General features: G+C 41.5%; 1 protein-coding gene and 2 long non-coding RNA genes across 4 annotated transcripts in view; 2 read left to right on the top strand and 1 right to left on the bottom strand.

The window, feature by feature from the left end:
- The first annotated feature begins 740 nt into the window (after positions 1-740).
- The window catches only part of LOC111253544 (uncharacterized), a 34185-nt gene continuing 17316 nt past the window's right edge, over positions 741-17609 (top strand). The window contains exon 1 of one of the 2 annotated variants that reach the window (XM_022813101.2): positions 741-1810. In XM_022813101.2, the coding sequence (XP_022668836.1) occupies positions 1782-1810 (29 nt within the window). In that variant the 5' untranslated portion in view covers positions 741-1781. The remainder of the gene's footprint in view (positions 1811-17609) is intronic. The other variant, XM_022813091.2, reaches the window with a different exon arrangement.
- LOC147758241 (uncharacterized) lies at positions 10162-10952 on the bottom strand. Its single transcript, XR_015324926.1, has 2 exons — positions 10810-10952; positions 10162-10520 (listed from the first exon to the last, which is right to left on the bottom strand). It is a non-coding gene; the product is annotated as an uncharacterized LOC147758241 (long non-coding RNA).
- On the top strand, positions 11353-15936 carry LOC147758240 (uncharacterized). The gene is made up of 2 exons (XR_015324922.1): positions 11353-12738; positions 14119-15936. It is a non-coding gene; the product is annotated as an uncharacterized LOC147758240 (long non-coding RNA).

Here is a 17609-nt window from a genome sequence, read left to right as displayed (position 1 = left end):
CTATATATGATTATGATTATATGATAGTCTCAGGTAAGGCATGATAAAAACCTCAATTGTCGATAATATTTTCTCGACTGGCACCACACGCATTTATGAACCTATAATATTTTCCATAGTGACCTTTTGCTATGGTTTCTTAAGACATTTGTGTGCAGCTAAGGTCTTTGAACGATGAATTTTTGTCCCGTTTGCCTGCAACTAATGAACGCATGAATCAGCTGAGGGCATCTATTCACAATTGGACCTGTAAATAGGCTTGTATACGTATACCACACGGCAAGATGGGCATTGTCACGTATCATCTGTGGATTAATTTTATGCGGGCAACGAGATAAAAAGTAGCGTTTCGTCACAAATCTGTAAAAAAATCGTCGATACATTTAGCGATGACGGTTTATGTGGGAATCGACATGATTGACTTGCATCCAAATTCAAGAGCTAATTACAACTATTAGCCGGCTTGTTCCAGTCTTCATCTGTTCCTCAACCAGCTAGGTTGATTAGCCCGTCTACGTAGTCCGGTTGCAGCGTGTTACCGTTATTCCTGCTGTTGTTTCCGCGATAGCACTAGTCGTCGTCGTCGTCGTCGTCGTCGTCGTTGTTGTTGCTTTAGGGAGCATTATTATTGTTGTTGAGCTCCATTGCTATAATGGCGTTGTTCCCTCTCTCACGAGAAGCAGCAGAGCTACTGTTGCCCTTTCCATCATCTGGCATGGCGGGCAGCACAAGCGTTATCTAACTAGCCTTCAGTCGGAGTGACAACTTGCCTGATGTACAAGCGGGCGACCAACTCCGGGTCGTTGCGTGTTTTGGCCGTGGTGTGGTCCGTACGGCGGCTGGTGTTAGCATCGATTAGCGGAGGCGTCGGTGCTGCATCAACGTAAACGTCGCAGCGCCCGCGCCATCAAAGCGAACAAGCGAGCTTGAATACGAACTCTCTAGGGTCGAGTAAACGAATCTCTTTTATGGTTTAGTTCTGCGGTGTGTCGGGTCGACTGAAATGTCTATCGCAATTTGGGTGCCGTTCATGTTCTCCGTGCGCTAGAGGGAGGAGGTTTTCTGTCTGGCCGAAAGCAGGTCTGGCAGGAGCTATCAGAGATTTCGGATTTTCATCTTCGTTTATCTTCTCCAGCTCGTGGGCGTTGTTTGTTCCTTTCGCCGCTCTTGGCACTGTGGATAAATCAATCAAGCGCCGTTATCGAGTCGTAGACGCATACCCTTTGTTTAACGACGCCGACAAGAACAACAGTCACCGATTCAGGAATCCGAGTGTAATGTGTTTCGACCGCTTCTGGTGTGCGACTTCAGCGGAGCACAATAGCTCAGTCGAATCTGGCCTGATCTAGTTCTGTTTACCGAAGCGTGGAATCATTGAACATTTCGAACACAGGACAAGGCTAAGATGTTCGTGGCTTTACCTGCAGATTCCGATGTGTGTTAGTGGTGAAGTTTGTCACTTATAAGCTGTATCACGTCATGCCTAAGCACAACAACATGGAAGGTTTGTTTTTGATATCGTTGAAGCTGTAACGCTTGCACTCGTCCATCAGCGTCCGCAGCTTGCAAGTGTCTACTGCTGTAATAATAATAGTATTACCTATCTCACAGACCACAGTGCAAATTAGCCGGTGGTGGAAATCGGCAATCGATTAGAAAGGTAACACATTGCTATTTCGTCCCTTGGTTGGCGGTGTTTGGAATTGGTCAGTGACACTCGGCATAAAGTGGATACACTACGACGACAATCCTACCGAAGGCATACGAAAGTACCCGATAAAATGAAGTACTTTGGAACAATAGCCGTCTGGTTAGTACTACGTATGAATGAGAGCTCGACCTAGCCTACCGCTATTATAGGTTCAGCATGACAAAAGAGTGCAAGCTCACTTGGCCTGATTCCTATGTTCCTATTTCATTATTTTGCAACTGCAAGCCAATAATCAAACATTAAAGTTAAGCGCATTGAATAAAAAAAAATCACTCAGACAATTGTTGTCATCCTGTCAAAGCAACAAAGTATATGTACAGTTCTGACAAAGTTACATCGAGCGTCCGTACATAAAGCTATTACTTTACACATCGGATGCTCTATTCCGCCTAACGTGCATTTTTATTTGCCCTATCGTGACTGCGCGAAGAACATTTCGTTTAAAAAAACTTTTTTTCGTCAAGACTCAGTGTGACGAATTTTCTTTCTTTGGCTTTGACGTTTGGCTGCAAAATCGTCTGCTGAATTTTTTATGCTGCAACACTGATTTCTAAAATAAACAAAAATTGTGATTTGACAGCGCTGACAAATGTGGCATTGATTGAATTTCCCTATGCCCTTTTTTTTACAAACGCTTTGTTGATTAATTCTGATCAAGTGAATTATTATGATTATTAAAAAGTTCACTGCTTTTTGTATATTCGAAATCAATTCATTGAAATTCATGTCGGTTCATTATCATGTGTGGCCAAACGTCATCTGCTTATTGCTATGTTATTATTATAATTAGTGACGAAGGCTATTTGTGTACCGTTTGTTTAGAACAGCATATATACACACATTCGGGCCAATTTCGCTATCTGTCTGTTTTTCTTTAGCATCAAGATATTGAATACGGTGTGCATATCCTTATGGGCGCGAAGAGACTGGGGGTCAAATCTCTGGAGGTGCCTAGCGTATTTTGCTTTCTCATGGTCGCCTTTGTCGCTGTCCGTCTTACGGAAGGGACGACGTTAAAGGGGACAGCAGTGTGATAAGCTTAGAATGGAAGGGGAGAAATGGGGCTTGGAAAGGTGTTTATTTACTTATGCGAAATGACGTTCTGACGTCGCTTAATAAATCGAACAATCACCGCCACCGCCGTCGTGTCAAGCCGCATAGCATAATGTACGCTTGATATTAACTGGACGATGGCACGTAACAGCGTCATCAAACAGGAAATATTCAAAAAGGGATACAAGTGATTTCCGATCGGAAATCACTATTCATCTTGCTTGGCTTCATTTTGAGTCGAAGTACGGGATGGAAACGACAACTAAAAATACCCTATGATGTGCACGCGAAATATAAAAAACATAACTTGCAAAGCAGCGAGGACGATCTCCCAGAGCCCCATAAGACGATGTATCGATTGTATCGAATATCGAAGCAAACAATATAATAAGACTTTGCGTGCATTGCACGTAGGTGATAGATGTCGGGCAGTGACAAGCTTCTTTCTGAGTATAAACATTGAGTTGACATACCTTCTATGGAAAAAATGGATCGAGCGAGGTTTTTTTGCCGATTACAGCGTAATGGCTCCAATATGTATTTTCTAAGACGTTCTGAGTTATTCTGAGCTAACCATGTACTTTGGCAAAAAGTATTTTACCAAGGTTCTGTTCTGGGTAGGACGACAAATAATGAGGTGAACATTTTCGTCCATTCGATAGAGATCTAAAATCAGGTTGTAACCTTTTTTTACAAAAGCTTTGTTGATTAATTCTGATTAAGTGAATTATTATGATTATTAAAAAGTTCACTGCTTTTTTTATATTCGACATTAATCGCCTGAACATTTTTTTTTGTATCCCAACGACTGTTCTGTATGTAGGTCCACTATCAGCACTTTTACTTGGTTATTGGCATACTTATTTGTTTAAGGAGAAATTGGAACACGCCATGAAAAGAAAGTGAAACGGTGTGGATCCTTTGTATCAGGGCAAAAGGGTCTGCTGGTTACCTGACGAGTTCTTATGGACACTAGGCGTGTATGCAGAGCAAATATAGTTCGGCTTCAAGATGAAGTAGTTTTGAGTAGAAGTCGGCACATTCTTCCATGTCTTACCTATTTAGTGAAGCCCACGTGTGTTTGTTGCGTATTTTTTCCGCTTGTTTTTCATGCCGATCGAATGCTCTATAGGAATATTGTCATCGGTTTTACAAATAAAAAAACATTTACGTATTATTTTACATTCGGACTCGAAAGGTTTGCATGTCGGGTGGTAGAAACGGCGTCTTCGACACAAGTTTCATTTCTAAATTAAAAAAAACTGCAAAATTAGCCCAGAATATTTTGTCCGTGTACTGTGAAGACTTCGTTATCGAAAGATGTAGGTTTATGTATCATCCTTCTTCATAGTGCTCCTCGATGAGTGGAGTGCGTTCGTTCGGTTGAAAATACCATCCTTAAACTTGACCCAGCTTCCCTTTAGCGTTATTCTTAGCTCCAAAGTACGCGTCGTATTTAGCCTAAGCAGTTCTTCGACCTCAATGGCGGATGAATACGAGTTGTTGAAAATGCTATTGCAGCTAAAAATGGCCATCATTGGAGTACAAACTTATAGCTAAGTTCTGTGGTAAAAACTTTTGTTCTGATTACGAGCGTGCAGAGTTGATTAGGCTTCTCTTTCCATAGTTTCTTCGACTATGATATTTTTTACTTTGAGACTATTGGAACTGGTCATAACTAAAAATGCTCGCAACGTTGATGCCTGGTGGTCTCTGGTTGATTTTCGGCTATTAATTTAACAGCGGGAAGCGAATTGGTCCGAGTACCTACAGCCTTGTGTACTGACCTCCAAATTTGAAAGTCGTTTGAACCAAGTCGTATCGCTATAACGTTATATCGAATTAAGTGATACCGGTTTAGGACACTGTAAGACATAGACGTTTGTATTTGAACAGGAGAATCATCATATGATTGTACAATACTTGTGTAATTATATGCTGTACCACTTGCTGTCCGAGGTGATGTACTTGTCTATCACAGCGCTGCCAGTGTTGTCACGGATCAGTCAGCCATTCGCTTCAAGTATTGAAACTTAGTGTCTTTGTAGAAAATGAACAGCTCAGTACCGTAATTATACTTCGTTTGTCCTCGGTGTCACTATAGTTATCGCGACGGACGATGCCGAATAACGGTTTGTGAAACGATGTATTTAGCCTATATACTACATCTAGTCTAGATAGTGAATCTATTCAATATAAATTTTGTCGACAGAACAGCTGCTAAAATCTCCAGGTCAATAACTTGTACGATATCCTAGCTGGAATCTCATTGATGGCTTCGTCGTCTATTCGTGTATTGTACCGCAATTTGCTGTAGCTATCTTTTTCACTGCAAAGAAAAACGTTTTAAACGTATCCGGCTCTCGCCGTCAGGCTCTAGTGCGATAGGTTTCAATAGGGGTTTGTGCGGCACTGCTCGACGCTGTGACTCTTGAGTCATGTGTAGGTACATACATATTTGTATTCTGTTTGTTTAACAGTGGCCATCATAAGAGAATACGATAACCAATACGAGTGGCAGAAAATACGCAATTTCGGAAAAGACGAACTAGAGAACCGTACTGAAGGATCGTTAGCGACATGCGTGATCGGCATTCATACCTCGGCATCATCACTAAGCATTGGTAATCGGTAGTTGGTACCAGTGACTTTGCCTAAGCCTATCGTAACTGGTGATGATCGAAAGTCGTGAAAATGCTAGTGTGTGAGTTCCGGTTTCGCTGACTGAATGATGACTGCGTAATCCAACGGGAACAGCGGCCAGCGGCGCCAGTTTTGCATATGAGGCCCGGTTCGCTGGAAGGCAGACGAGTGGCAAGTTGTGCCGCGATGCCGTCTACAGCAACACCAAGAGTCTTTGATACCCTTTTGAAACATCGTGATTAAGTGCCGCCGAAGCTGCTCCGCAGAACAGCATCTACCGGCGTCACAGCTAGCGCCAACCGATTGAATGCTAGTAAATTCAACCAGCTCCCGCGACTGTTGTTATTATGATTATTTCATTATTTACGTGTAGCGTCGTGTTCAACTGCAATTGACGTTCAGATCCTAACTCCGTTGATAAATATCTAAGTATATACACGTATAGCTCTGTCTGTAGGCTAGTAAGAATTGTTGTTAGCTCTCGGTGGTGATGCGAACTAGAAAACCACGAAGTTAAAGGCGTAGTAGGGGGTTGTTGTGCGGCATCGCTGCTGCTTTTAATGTCGTTTCGTTTTGTAAAATTGGGTGTCGCGCACAGAGGCACACGCACGGATATGACTAAATACGATGCAGATGCCTAAAGACACGTCTCTTAAGCGAATGCTAGCTAGCTAGTTGAATGTCACGAGTTCTGTTGCTGTTAAGATTGATCACAAATTGTATGTTCTTTAATAAGGGGCACAAGATTTGTTCAATGAATCGCGTATTTATATGTCTGTGCGAAGCTCCGTGCGGTCGTGAGAGGTCCGTTATTGACTTAAACCTATAGAAAGTTGCACAGCGCTCGGCTGCAGGCAACATACCGTCGGGTAGCTCGAATTGGTGAAAAAGGTTACAAGAGAGAAGGAAGAAACACGGACACGCAATAGATAGGGCAGAACAGGAGGTCAGCTACAGGGCTGATGACAAGGGAGCCCTGCAATGCGACTATTTTCTCCCAACCCCCTTCCTGCCCTCCGCCACCAGCGGATGTCCAGGCTCGAATGGTAGTCGGGGGGAATGAAGACTGCGTTCAAGGCGTTACCGCTACACTGAACTAACAGGCAAGAGAATCTGCTGGTACCGCTGCAGTGCCAGCAGCAACAGCAACAGCAACGAGCATAGCCGCAGTAGGCTTGCCAATCCTTGGCTGTCAACCACTGCCACCTTTTTACCACGTTTTCCAATAGTTTTGATATAACTTAGGTAGCCGGATGCGGATAACGGATGCCAAGCAAAAAGGACGACTGGCTGGTCAAGCTCTGCACTTTGCTATGCAGAGAAAAAGAAGCCAATGATGATGATGATGATGAAGAAGAAGAAGATGATGATGATAGCTAAGACGAAAAGATAGAATAAGCGAGCCTATCTAAATGGATAGGCTCGCATGGATCTTTTTCCCTGCTGTCTACCTGGTGTGCTGAGTAAGTGACTAAGTAAGTGAAGAAGAAGTCCACTGTATATGAAGCACTGGTGTCTAAGAGAAAATAGTATTTTGACAGTAAGTAACTCGTAACGAAAACTGTAGGGACAAATTTTATGCTTATCAGAAGGCTTATTCCCCTTGGGCTGGCAGAAGGGGTGGGTGGCCACAGAATGGGTAACGATATGTGATGAACCTGTTGAGATCTTTTCTAAGGACTACAAAAAAGTCGATTTATAGAGAAGTTGCATGCATTTAAACATTGCACTACATCGTGAACTTTTTTTTTATCCCGAAAAAAGCAGTTTTAGTGGTTAAATGCGACATTACAGGCTTTATCGACCTCGATCGGTACGATTAACTATACCAATTTTGTTGACAGCTTCTCAACTGTAGAGTTGTTAAGGGTGATTCTTCATTTAGTCATAAACTGTAGCTAAGATTTGGTGTAATACGAACACCTAGTAATGGGTGTCACGGGCAAGAAAAATAAAAGCACCGCGCAAGTTTTCGGAACTTCGTGACTTTATCGGAAACTTATCTTGTATTTTATTCGTCCCACTATCCATTGGAGGTGGCTGCTTCTTAGCGGTATGACGTTCGGCAGTTGTGGATCCCCGTGAGAAGTGTTGCTGAGGGTTGGGAATGAAGCGAATTCATTGTTTGGATAACAGCAGCATAGCGTAGAAAAGAAGCAACGGCGACAACAGTTGCCAAACCATCAACTGAAGGAGCAGGAACAACCGACCCGTGGGTAGCTAGCCAACCATCACTTGTGGAACAGTCAGTCAGTCAGTCAGTCAGTCCGGCAACTGTTTCGCCTTCTCGCTTAGCCCATCATTGTCCATTGTTATGGATAGACTTGGTTTTACGTTGTCAACTGTTATTATCATTATGGCAGCGGCAGCGGCAGCGGCGGCGGCGGCAGCAGCAGCAGCAGCAGCAGCAGCAGCCATCGTGGCCACACAACCCAATACTTGGCCGAAAAAAGGAACCCGCAATTATTACTATAATTCAACAAGACGAAAAGTGTATATGCGTATTTGTATACCTCCGCGTGTTTATCTATATCATCCAATGCACGTATTCAAGCTGGTAACGTCCGTCTGTCCAGTAATGAGGTCCATTTTTGATTTTGGCCTTCTTGGCGCCTTTGTAAATGAGTTTTTATAGGCGTTTATGGGGACATTTTCATCAAAATTATTTGGCACATTTTTCCCGTAATAAAATGCGATAATTCAAAAAAATTAGTATCGGCGTAATGTGATGCGTTTTTGCTAGGAGTAAAAAAAAAACGCTCGCTAAGTAAAGCATATACCTATTAGCTAAAGTGAGTCTGTGTTGAACTTTAAATGCCAGCTAAGGTTAACGTTAGGAGTTTGTTCTTGATACCAACTAGTACTAATCGCTTTCGACGAGCTGGCTAACGCTGCGATAATGCGTCTTGAAGCACAAAGTCAATATTTTCGAGCGAAAATGGCCAATAACAATTTCACCTAAACCAATGCTCCGGTCAATACGACATTCAAGGCCAACGTCTAAAATCGAAGGTGTCAGAAATATACTATTTATTAGTGTCAAAATGTATAAAAAGGTAATAGTATAGTAGCGAAAGTCACGCTCAGAGTGGATCGCACCCGGAGGGCGAGCCCCGCCTTTAAACACGCGCACGTTATTATTATTGCTACTATTAAACTAAAGCACAATCTCTTTGCTTTGCTGGTGTCGTAGCGGTCGCCGCTGGGTCGGATACGTGCCGATTTTGGCTACGTGACCACTCGATATTGTAGCTTGGCTATCAACAGCAACGCCATTCACCGGCCGTGGATTGGGTTGACAACAATAACAACGGTTCGGCAGACCGAAACGGAAAAAACACACTACGACTTCTACCATTCTATTATCCCCATTGAGCTGTCTCTACTTCTACAAATGTATATATATATATCCGAATATTTTCGGTTGATTTTTTGTCTGCAGAGGTTGTGTTGCTGTTCTGCTGCGCTACGAAGAGCGGAGGATGCGAAGACTTTTTTTGACGAACGAACGTACGTAGAGCGAGAAAAAAGTGAGCATATACGACTTGATACACACGACACGCGACACTATTATCGTCGTCTGAAGGCATGTTTCTTGTAAACGACCACTACCTTTGCACTGATCAATTGGCCTTCTTTCCTTACTTAGCCCCATATGGCAATGTGTGTATGGTATTATTGTTTTTATGTTTGTTCGGCTTTAAATGGTGTCTTGGTGGTTTTAATGAAGTTACTGTAATGAATCTGATTTTCCTCTTCTTTGCCGAACGTTGACTTGCTGGCGACCAGCTGGTAAATAGCACCAAATCTTTAAAAATGCTTCTACCCGACCTACAATCATTAATTGAATATACATTAAAGATATTCAGCTCGAGGATTAAACGTTATTCATTTTGCTAACGTATTTCAACATCTGAGCTATTGTTGGTGATTATTTCGAATCGGGATTCCCGGTATAAGCAGACACTTGCACCACCAAATAATGCCTACTTATTTGTCACTTGTATTTGTCGTACAGGGCGCCTACCCACTTGTAATAACTAACCCGAAATATCCATGGCCATCGTAGGGTAGCCCCGCGTCTGGATGGCATAAGACGACGGGCTTCTCCTGTAATACAGTAACACACAGGTAAATCTGTTGAACCGTGTATTCAAAGGTACATGTCACTGTAATCAGTGAGTAACCACGATCGCGAGTTTACATTAACTACTGCAAACCGCTGCAGCTACGTCATAGCAAGCCGATTGTGGCCGACCTGCCTATGACCAAAATAGGGGCATCTAAAAAATGACAACTTCCACGATAAATTATTTTTATCAACTGGGTTTCGCCAGAACACTTTGATGAACTGTTTGTTGGGTTGCCGGCATGGTTTGATGCTAGATTATGAGATTGGTTTTCTTACAGGATGGGCTTCGGCTAGTCATCCGACAATCGTCAACGTTATTTTCTATGTCAGATCAGTTGGTTTCTTGCATTCAGCTATAAGATTTATAAATCAGCGATGTCGATTCGGCTACATTGATAAGACTGGTTATTTTATTTTTGACAATAACGAAAAATGGTCCACTGTTGTTTCGTGACGAGTAACGTGATCATGACTGAAGTCATATTAGTCTGGCTAATTAAACTGAAGCAAGTTCGGCCAACATATCGTAAAAACATATATATATATATTCAAAGTCAACTTTAATGAACAAATTGAACACGTTTAATGTTGATCCATTCATTTTGAATGAAGGAACAATCCGTCAGTATTCATACAGCAGAGTTACTGTTCTCATGTTTATTTTCTATACGGACAGACAGACTTGGCGTTAGCGATAACCTGTCGAACACCTATATATAGATGTGCTAAGTATTCCGCAAATCGCACCCTTTGCGATCTGAGCGGGTGTAAGTGAAAGGTTATGGTAACTTCAATGGAATGCTCTCGGTTACCAGGACTGACTGACTGACTGATAACTGGACCACCGTTGAAACGTTCTGCCATCATAGAGATATCGGAGGTCGCACAGTGGATCTCCTAGGTTGGCACAGAACTCGCTGGGTTGTAAAGGTTAATCGCAGATTGATGTAGTCCACTGGATACAAGGGCGCCAAATGCGATCTATAAGCAAGAACTGATGTTACTATAAACGCAGACAGTGATAAGCACGTCCAGCTTAGTTAAGTAGGCCGAACCAAATGTTGAAAGAAACGTGTACACACACAATATGAGCATCAATGGACATCCGCAAGGAGTATGAACAAGCCAAAACCGTATAGTAATAATCACCAGCGAATGAAAGGGGCGAACAATTGAATTAGTTAATTTATTGCGACAGTTGTTGTGTTTAGGAGGGTGAGCGACCATGCGACTTTGAAAAATAAAATTATTTTCCAAACATCTCAATTACCGCGAAGGTAGTTTACAACAATAAGCCAAAACGCCGTCCTATAGTACGTAACCCTTTGTCTCTTTACGATGATCAATGATTTTCTCTCCGCACTTGGAACTTAAAAGTTGTCATTTTTCATTCGCCATACAGAGACCTTGCGCATTGTTTGTTTGCAGTACCACTGGCTATATCGAACGATAGCAATTTCAGCTTCAAGGGCTTCAAGGGAATCTCGTCCCTCTGTCTGGCTTGCCCCGTCGCTAAACCTCCGCCACCATCACCATACGTTCACTAGTAGAAGCGCTTTCATGCGATAGCACTTAGATCTACACGCAAAAGATCGTCCGCCCGCAAAGGTGGCCAATGGGAAACTGCTGCTGCCCGATTCGGGCCACCGACCTTACCTACGCTGATCAGCGACTGTACAGTTGGCCTTTGTTGTCTTCGTTATCGATGCGTGGCGGATGTTCCCACCACTCGTCCCACCAACGCCGTTTTACAGCAACGGGTTATAGAACATTAAAAATATGGCTACAGTTTTCTACTATAACCCCTGCTACAAAAAAATACCATTGCTGCTTACTCCGCTTAAGGCTCGCCGCTGCTCAAACAACAACAACAACTACGAGAAGACTGAAAGCTACGAAGAAGAAGAAAAGTGCGGATATTGAAAGGATCTTTAGAGCCACAGTCTGACTATTGAATTGTTTTTATATGTTCAATCTATGCATAATAGTCGGCAATGGTGACACAATAAGAGCGAAAAGCCAGCAGAACTAGTCATCGAACAGCTGGAATCGGTGCACATGCAAAACATTTTCGGCAGAAATTACCAAATGATGTTGGGTCATTGTCTCGCCTTATGATATCGGATGATAAAACGGTCCTGCTACCTATTTTTCAGCCACTTTCTGGTTTTTGCCCTATTCAGTAATAGCGGTAATACTGCTATTACGACTACTTAATTAAGTAATTACTTAATTAGAGATACGGGTAGTGACCCTATCTTTATTGATTCGAATTTGATCAGTACCAGACGGTAAAAGTGATACTCGTTTTGTAAATGCTGTGTGTTTAAGAATTTATTGGCGTTTTTGGAAAATGAGTTCGAGTTAAAAGTAGCCTGCTCATCGCGTATTGTCTGATGGCATTGGTCTAACGTTATTTAAAGAGCCTTTTAAAACGGCCACTCTAAATTTCCCTTATGCACCTATATATGATATCTGTTATGTGAATACAAAATTGTACAGGGGCTATTGTGCACTTAGTCTAGGTAGGGGTGGTAGTCGCTTCACTCGCTTTTGAATAACTTAAAGAGACCGTTGGACTGAACGGAGTGGCAATCTTAGGGTTACGAAGATTTTTATAACTATTTTTCGGATCCACAGAGGATTTTAATGTACCGAGTAGGCCAGTATCGATCCTGGTATCTTTATATCTCCGTCTCTATCATGTGTGCGCCTTCACCTATTGGTGATTTCACCACAGATGTTTCCATGAATAGTTTAAGAGTTACTTCGCAAAGGTACCTTAATAGTTGCAAGAGATATACCAGTCACGTGACCTCGTGATACATAAAAGAGGAATACCTTTTTTTGAACAATCTCCACATTTATAAACGATTGGCTACCGACCCTGTGGAGAGAGCTGCTTTCCCTTTGAGATATCATTTGGCTATTCCTATGAAAATAATAAAGTACTGGCAGATAGTTCTAATTTTAGCGAACGCTGTTTCGTCATGACTCATTCATTTTGAACAAGAGGCTATGCGACAACATCGAAAGGTCTAATACCTAGGCCTCGAGTGGCGTTGAGGTGTTAGTATTTGAAATGCTAGAGCACTGCCGTTCCAGTATACCATCAATGAAGTGGCAGGTAGAAGGGAAGTAAACAATACGGCAGCTAAAAAGAAACACGCGAAAATGAGGTGATTTATCTGTGAGTGAGGTAAGCAGTCCTCTTTGAAGGAGAACTTTGCGCTATTAGTAGGTAGTATGGCTTTCCACAGTAGAGAAAATCTCAGGCAAACGATTTACTCATAGTTAGGCACAACCGGTCCGTTTTGGAGAATGTAAAGCAGACGATATTTTATATTAGGTCAGATATATTTGCTTTTTTATGGTATCCCCGTGTATTATGCTGGCCCTTGTTCGTCTATTTATAGCTTTTGTTTTGCCCCCCATCCGAATAAATTTCATGAAGATTCTTTTAAGCATTTGTTGCAGTTCTCTCTCTTTTTTTTTTTTTTTTACCTATTATCTGTTTATTCACTTAAATACACAATGCCATATTTGGAAACACTGGGCCAAGGGCAAGAGGGAAACCATAAAGGAGGGGGCCCCTTTGTTTAACCCGCAACATCTCTGTAGAGACTCGTTTATATTATGTAAATTGGAGAATAATAAGCGACACGGCAGGAAGCCGAATTTTGTTATGGCATTGTAAGTGAGCTAAACATTATATAATGCATTTTTGTGAAAAAGGTAAATGCATTCTTTAAACGTGTACTCGACGAGATAATTACATTTTTGTGGTAAAGTATCAAAGGAAAAAACTAAGATTGCTGCATTCAGAAATTATAAGAAAGAAAGAAAGAAAGAAAAAAAATTGATTCCATTGCTTTTTTTATTTTATTTTTTTTGTTAATACGTGACCATCGTTTTGTTTAAATATTACGTATCACTTCCCACGAAAGCTTCGACTGTCCAACCAAGAGTAGATAATGGCGAGGACACAACAATCAATGAATGGAAACGGTGTGCTTCTATAGCAACAGCTCTACGGCATCAGCATGTTTAAATGATTTCTGAATGATGTTCATTGAAATCTTCTATAATACGTCATAATAATAATAATAATAATGCTCTGATGCACACAGTTATCTTACAGTGGCAACGACCGACAGCTGGCCTGTCTTTTTTTTTCAAGGAAGTGTATGATCGCGGTTTTGTACCAGGAGTATTCAATATCATTGTTCGAATTTGATATTTCTAGTTTAACTTTGTTTCAGTTGTTTTCATTGCTCAAAACGTTGACGCTATCGGTCTACTACCGCGGGTTATAATTTTCTGAAAAGGTCAGCATTGCTTAAGAAGTTGATCCTGCGTTCGGCCTTCATCGGCGGTTACAGTAGTTTAAATCGCTTTGTGAGAGGTTTCTGTGCAGGCATTGCCGTTGTTGCCGCTTGTGTTAATCGTTGTCCTTTTATTTGTATCTATATTTAATACAAAAGAAAACACTGCCAGATCATTCTAGGTCAACTGAGATTCCTAACGAACCTTATTTAACTCGATTCAATTATTGTCTGCTCTGTCCGCGTGGACACAGTTGCAAATCGACATGACCGACAGGTGGATGACCGCTTAGCCGTAAGCTTCTTTGGCAAGCGAAGCGAAACAGAGCAATGACGTCGGCTTGAGAATGGCGCTAAACTGATATTGCTGACGCTGCCTTTGCGGTTCGAGACGGCTTGCCGTAATTGTACAGACGTCACAAAGGGATGCGGATGGACTCGCTCGCCATCAACTGGCACCGAAAGCAAGGTCGACTAACATGTGTCTAACTATCCCTCCGTGTGGCGAAGGACTGTTTTTGTTCCCTTTTTTGTGTGTGCCTCGAGCTATCTGTGCCGCAACCCGTCCAAAGACCTAATAAATATACATTCATACATCCTCATACCAACAATCATCAACATCACCATAATGAAAACTATTTAGCGGGCGTTGTTCGTTCAATAATGTCAGATGCAACTGAGTTTCTTACGAGATATGGTTCTATAGATGGATCAGTGCTTCAATACTGTGAGCTACACTAAGCCTAATGAGATAGGCTACTCAAAGACTATGCTGGCAGATGAAGATTTTCGTCGAGCTGCAGATTATTCGTAGGAAGCTATAAATATTTCTAATATATTTATGGTATATAGATTAGAGTGTAGAATTAAAGTTGCTATAGGCCGCTAATATAGAAACCTACGGGTGCTTATTGCACAACGGTCACGAAGTGGTAGCGCTTTTCACTACTGCCTTGTTATAAAATAAGGATATATACTATAGGCTTAGTTTGACTTACTTCAACACTTACAGTATATGTGAAGTATTGGATTCATGTTTTTCCTTATCCTATTCTAGCTCACTCCTGGCTTGGATCGTTGCGTCAGCAGAGAACGCTATCTTTTTGTGCCATTCTATAGCGTAGCACGTTTTGATTATTCCGGTTGTATAGGGCACTAAAGAAAAAAATGGTCACCTTTTAGCAAAAAGCAGAATCGCTGAAAAACGAGAAATCATCAACACCCTCATCAACGGCTGTGCCCCCCTTAGACTGACTCTTTGGCCAAAGGAAGCTCATTTGCGTTAGCAGCTATGACATAGCCATGGCAGATAGAGAAACACAAATGGCAGCAGACAATTACGATCACGATAATGACTACGACGAAGAGCCGATCCAGCAGCATCGGCAACGGCAGACACGTACTGGGATAGCAGCACTGATTTAACCATACGTTGACGCTATATGGCCCTAGAGACCAAAAATCTGATAAGTGCTTGTGAAGGAATTGTACTAGCTCATAGCTGTTCAGGTTGACAGTTGCACTGGTGATGAGGACGGATCGCGGCTGGTTGGCTAGCGAATTGGTGGCTAGCGATCTAAGGCGAAAGGGTCTGGCCGTTACACCGACGCTAAAAACTAAAAATATAAAACATACAGAAAACACTTGGGGCAAAGGGCAAACTTAGTGGAATGGTTTTTCTTCGAAGATGAACCGAAGACGATGCTGATAGTGATGAAGGGGTTGGGCAGGCTAGAACGTAGCTGCAGATTTTAACAATGATTTCGCATGGAGGTGAATTGTGAGATCGTTAATGCTATCAAAGGGAAACGTTGATTTCAAAGCACGCAAAATTTTCAAGTTGAAGGATTGACGGAGACAACAAAATGCTGTTACATAGATGACAGAATGTTTGCGTTTCAATTGTCGCTGCATAAACTTCGACAACTATGCCATAATCGGAAACACTGTTTTGAGTTTTCGATTACCTATTATCCTCATCATCCTCATCACTGTTGATGGCAGGTATTAAAAAAAAACAAGCTTATGACTTAAATAAACACGTAAATAATATATGCCGATATAATATTTAACCGGCTATTTTTATTCCGGGTCAACAGCTTTATAACAGATTAATTTATCATAATTTTACTACATGCGTTTTAGGTGATGAAGTTTAAACTGGACACAATTCTCTTCAATCTTGTGCCAGCACAGGCTGAGTACGGATTATCTTTATCATAAATTTTTCTTACGATTGTGCAGCACAAAAGAAAACATATCTAACGAAAAGAAATCAACCAATCATGAGAAATGTGTTGATCGAATTAACAAAGTTTGACACATATGCAACCCGTCATTTTTCTCATGCCTTTAAAACGCTCCCTTGAGGATCTCATTTCTTTGGAGGGGGCTCAGTGTGTCTCAAACTTAAACACATAGTTGATTTGTGCCCTAATAAACAGTTTACGGGATATTTGAAATCGCTGAAGTGACAGTGATGTTCACTAGTAGCTCAATCAATACTCAATATGACATGAGCGAGTGCTTCAGCAATTATAGAAGACATTGCTGTAGGCGATAATAACGACTAAAGTTGTCCCTAGAAGTTTCTGCTGTCTGCTAAGAGGATGTTATTCTATGGTGAAATGCCAAATTCTATGTCAGTGGACATTGCAAAGGGTATCTATCGTTCCTCCTAACGTGTCCAGAAAGAATCACTTGTTCCCTTAATGAACACAGGCTCATTGTAATATCGGATTGACGAAGTGTGTTGCTTTCAGGCCATCAGGCGTCGAGTGTCGTTGTTATTACCCGTCTGTTTTCTGTCCTCTGCCTTACTAAAGCTAGTGATTGGCAAAACGTTCCGTGTCATGCTAACAAAAAAAAACAAGTTATTTAGGAAAAACTGTTGTTATGATCCAAATGTCTCTCATTGTCTTTACCAATTATTATTACTAAACTGCGATGGCTAACCAAAGTTAAGGCTATTTTCGCGAGACCAACGAAGACGAAGACAGTGAATCTACACTGCGATGTAAACGAATAGAAAACACCCATCTTGGTTGAAAAAAAAAGGTTACCGCTTACGTTACCGCTCGCCGATCGGAGAAAGAGGATGCGGGTTAATGTGTTGTTGTCACTGTCGTTTAATGTCGGCTAACGTGTTATCTATAATGTATAGCTGCTGCTATTTATCAGACACAATGGTTGCACATTAATTAACGTGATATTTTCTGTCGGCCATTCTATCTTGATGTATCTTACCATTCTCCAATGGAAATTTTCTGATTTACGCTAATAGTGCCTAACGCATAGGCGGTGGGTGCAAGCCTTATGGTCTCCTTTCCTAAGCTATGGTACCCTTTAGTTTATTTGTTTTTATACCACGCTATCTTATGAATGGACTGGAGTGGAACGGACCTGTACATATACGTAGTTGAAATTTAGCTTCGTCATTGTCAGGTGTCAAGTGGGTTTATAGACTGAACTTTATCTTTCTTTTAATAAGCAACAAATCTGTCAAATGATCGGTTATCTGATTTGATGACGACGACATTGATAATGATAAGGATGATTTATCCGTTGAATGTATTCCACGCTCGCACAGACTAGCTAGACCAATAGTATCAACTTGAGAACATTACAACTTAAATCTTGAGAATATTCTGTCTGCCTTCTCTTTTCATTAAGTTTTAGTAAAACATCAGGTGGTACGTACGTATACACATATGTGTAGAATAATGATGATAATACATGATAGTAT

This window comes from Varroa destructor, unplaced genomic scaffold, assembly GCF_002443255.2.
Source record: "Varroa destructor unplaced genomic scaffold, Vdes_3.0 BEIS01000001.1, whole genome shotgun sequence".
Classification (NCBI taxonomy): domain Eukaryota; kingdom Metazoa; phylum Arthropoda; class Arachnida; order Mesostigmata; family Varroidae; genus Varroa; species Varroa destructor.
This window is presented reverse-complemented; position numbering and strand designations above follow the sequence as displayed.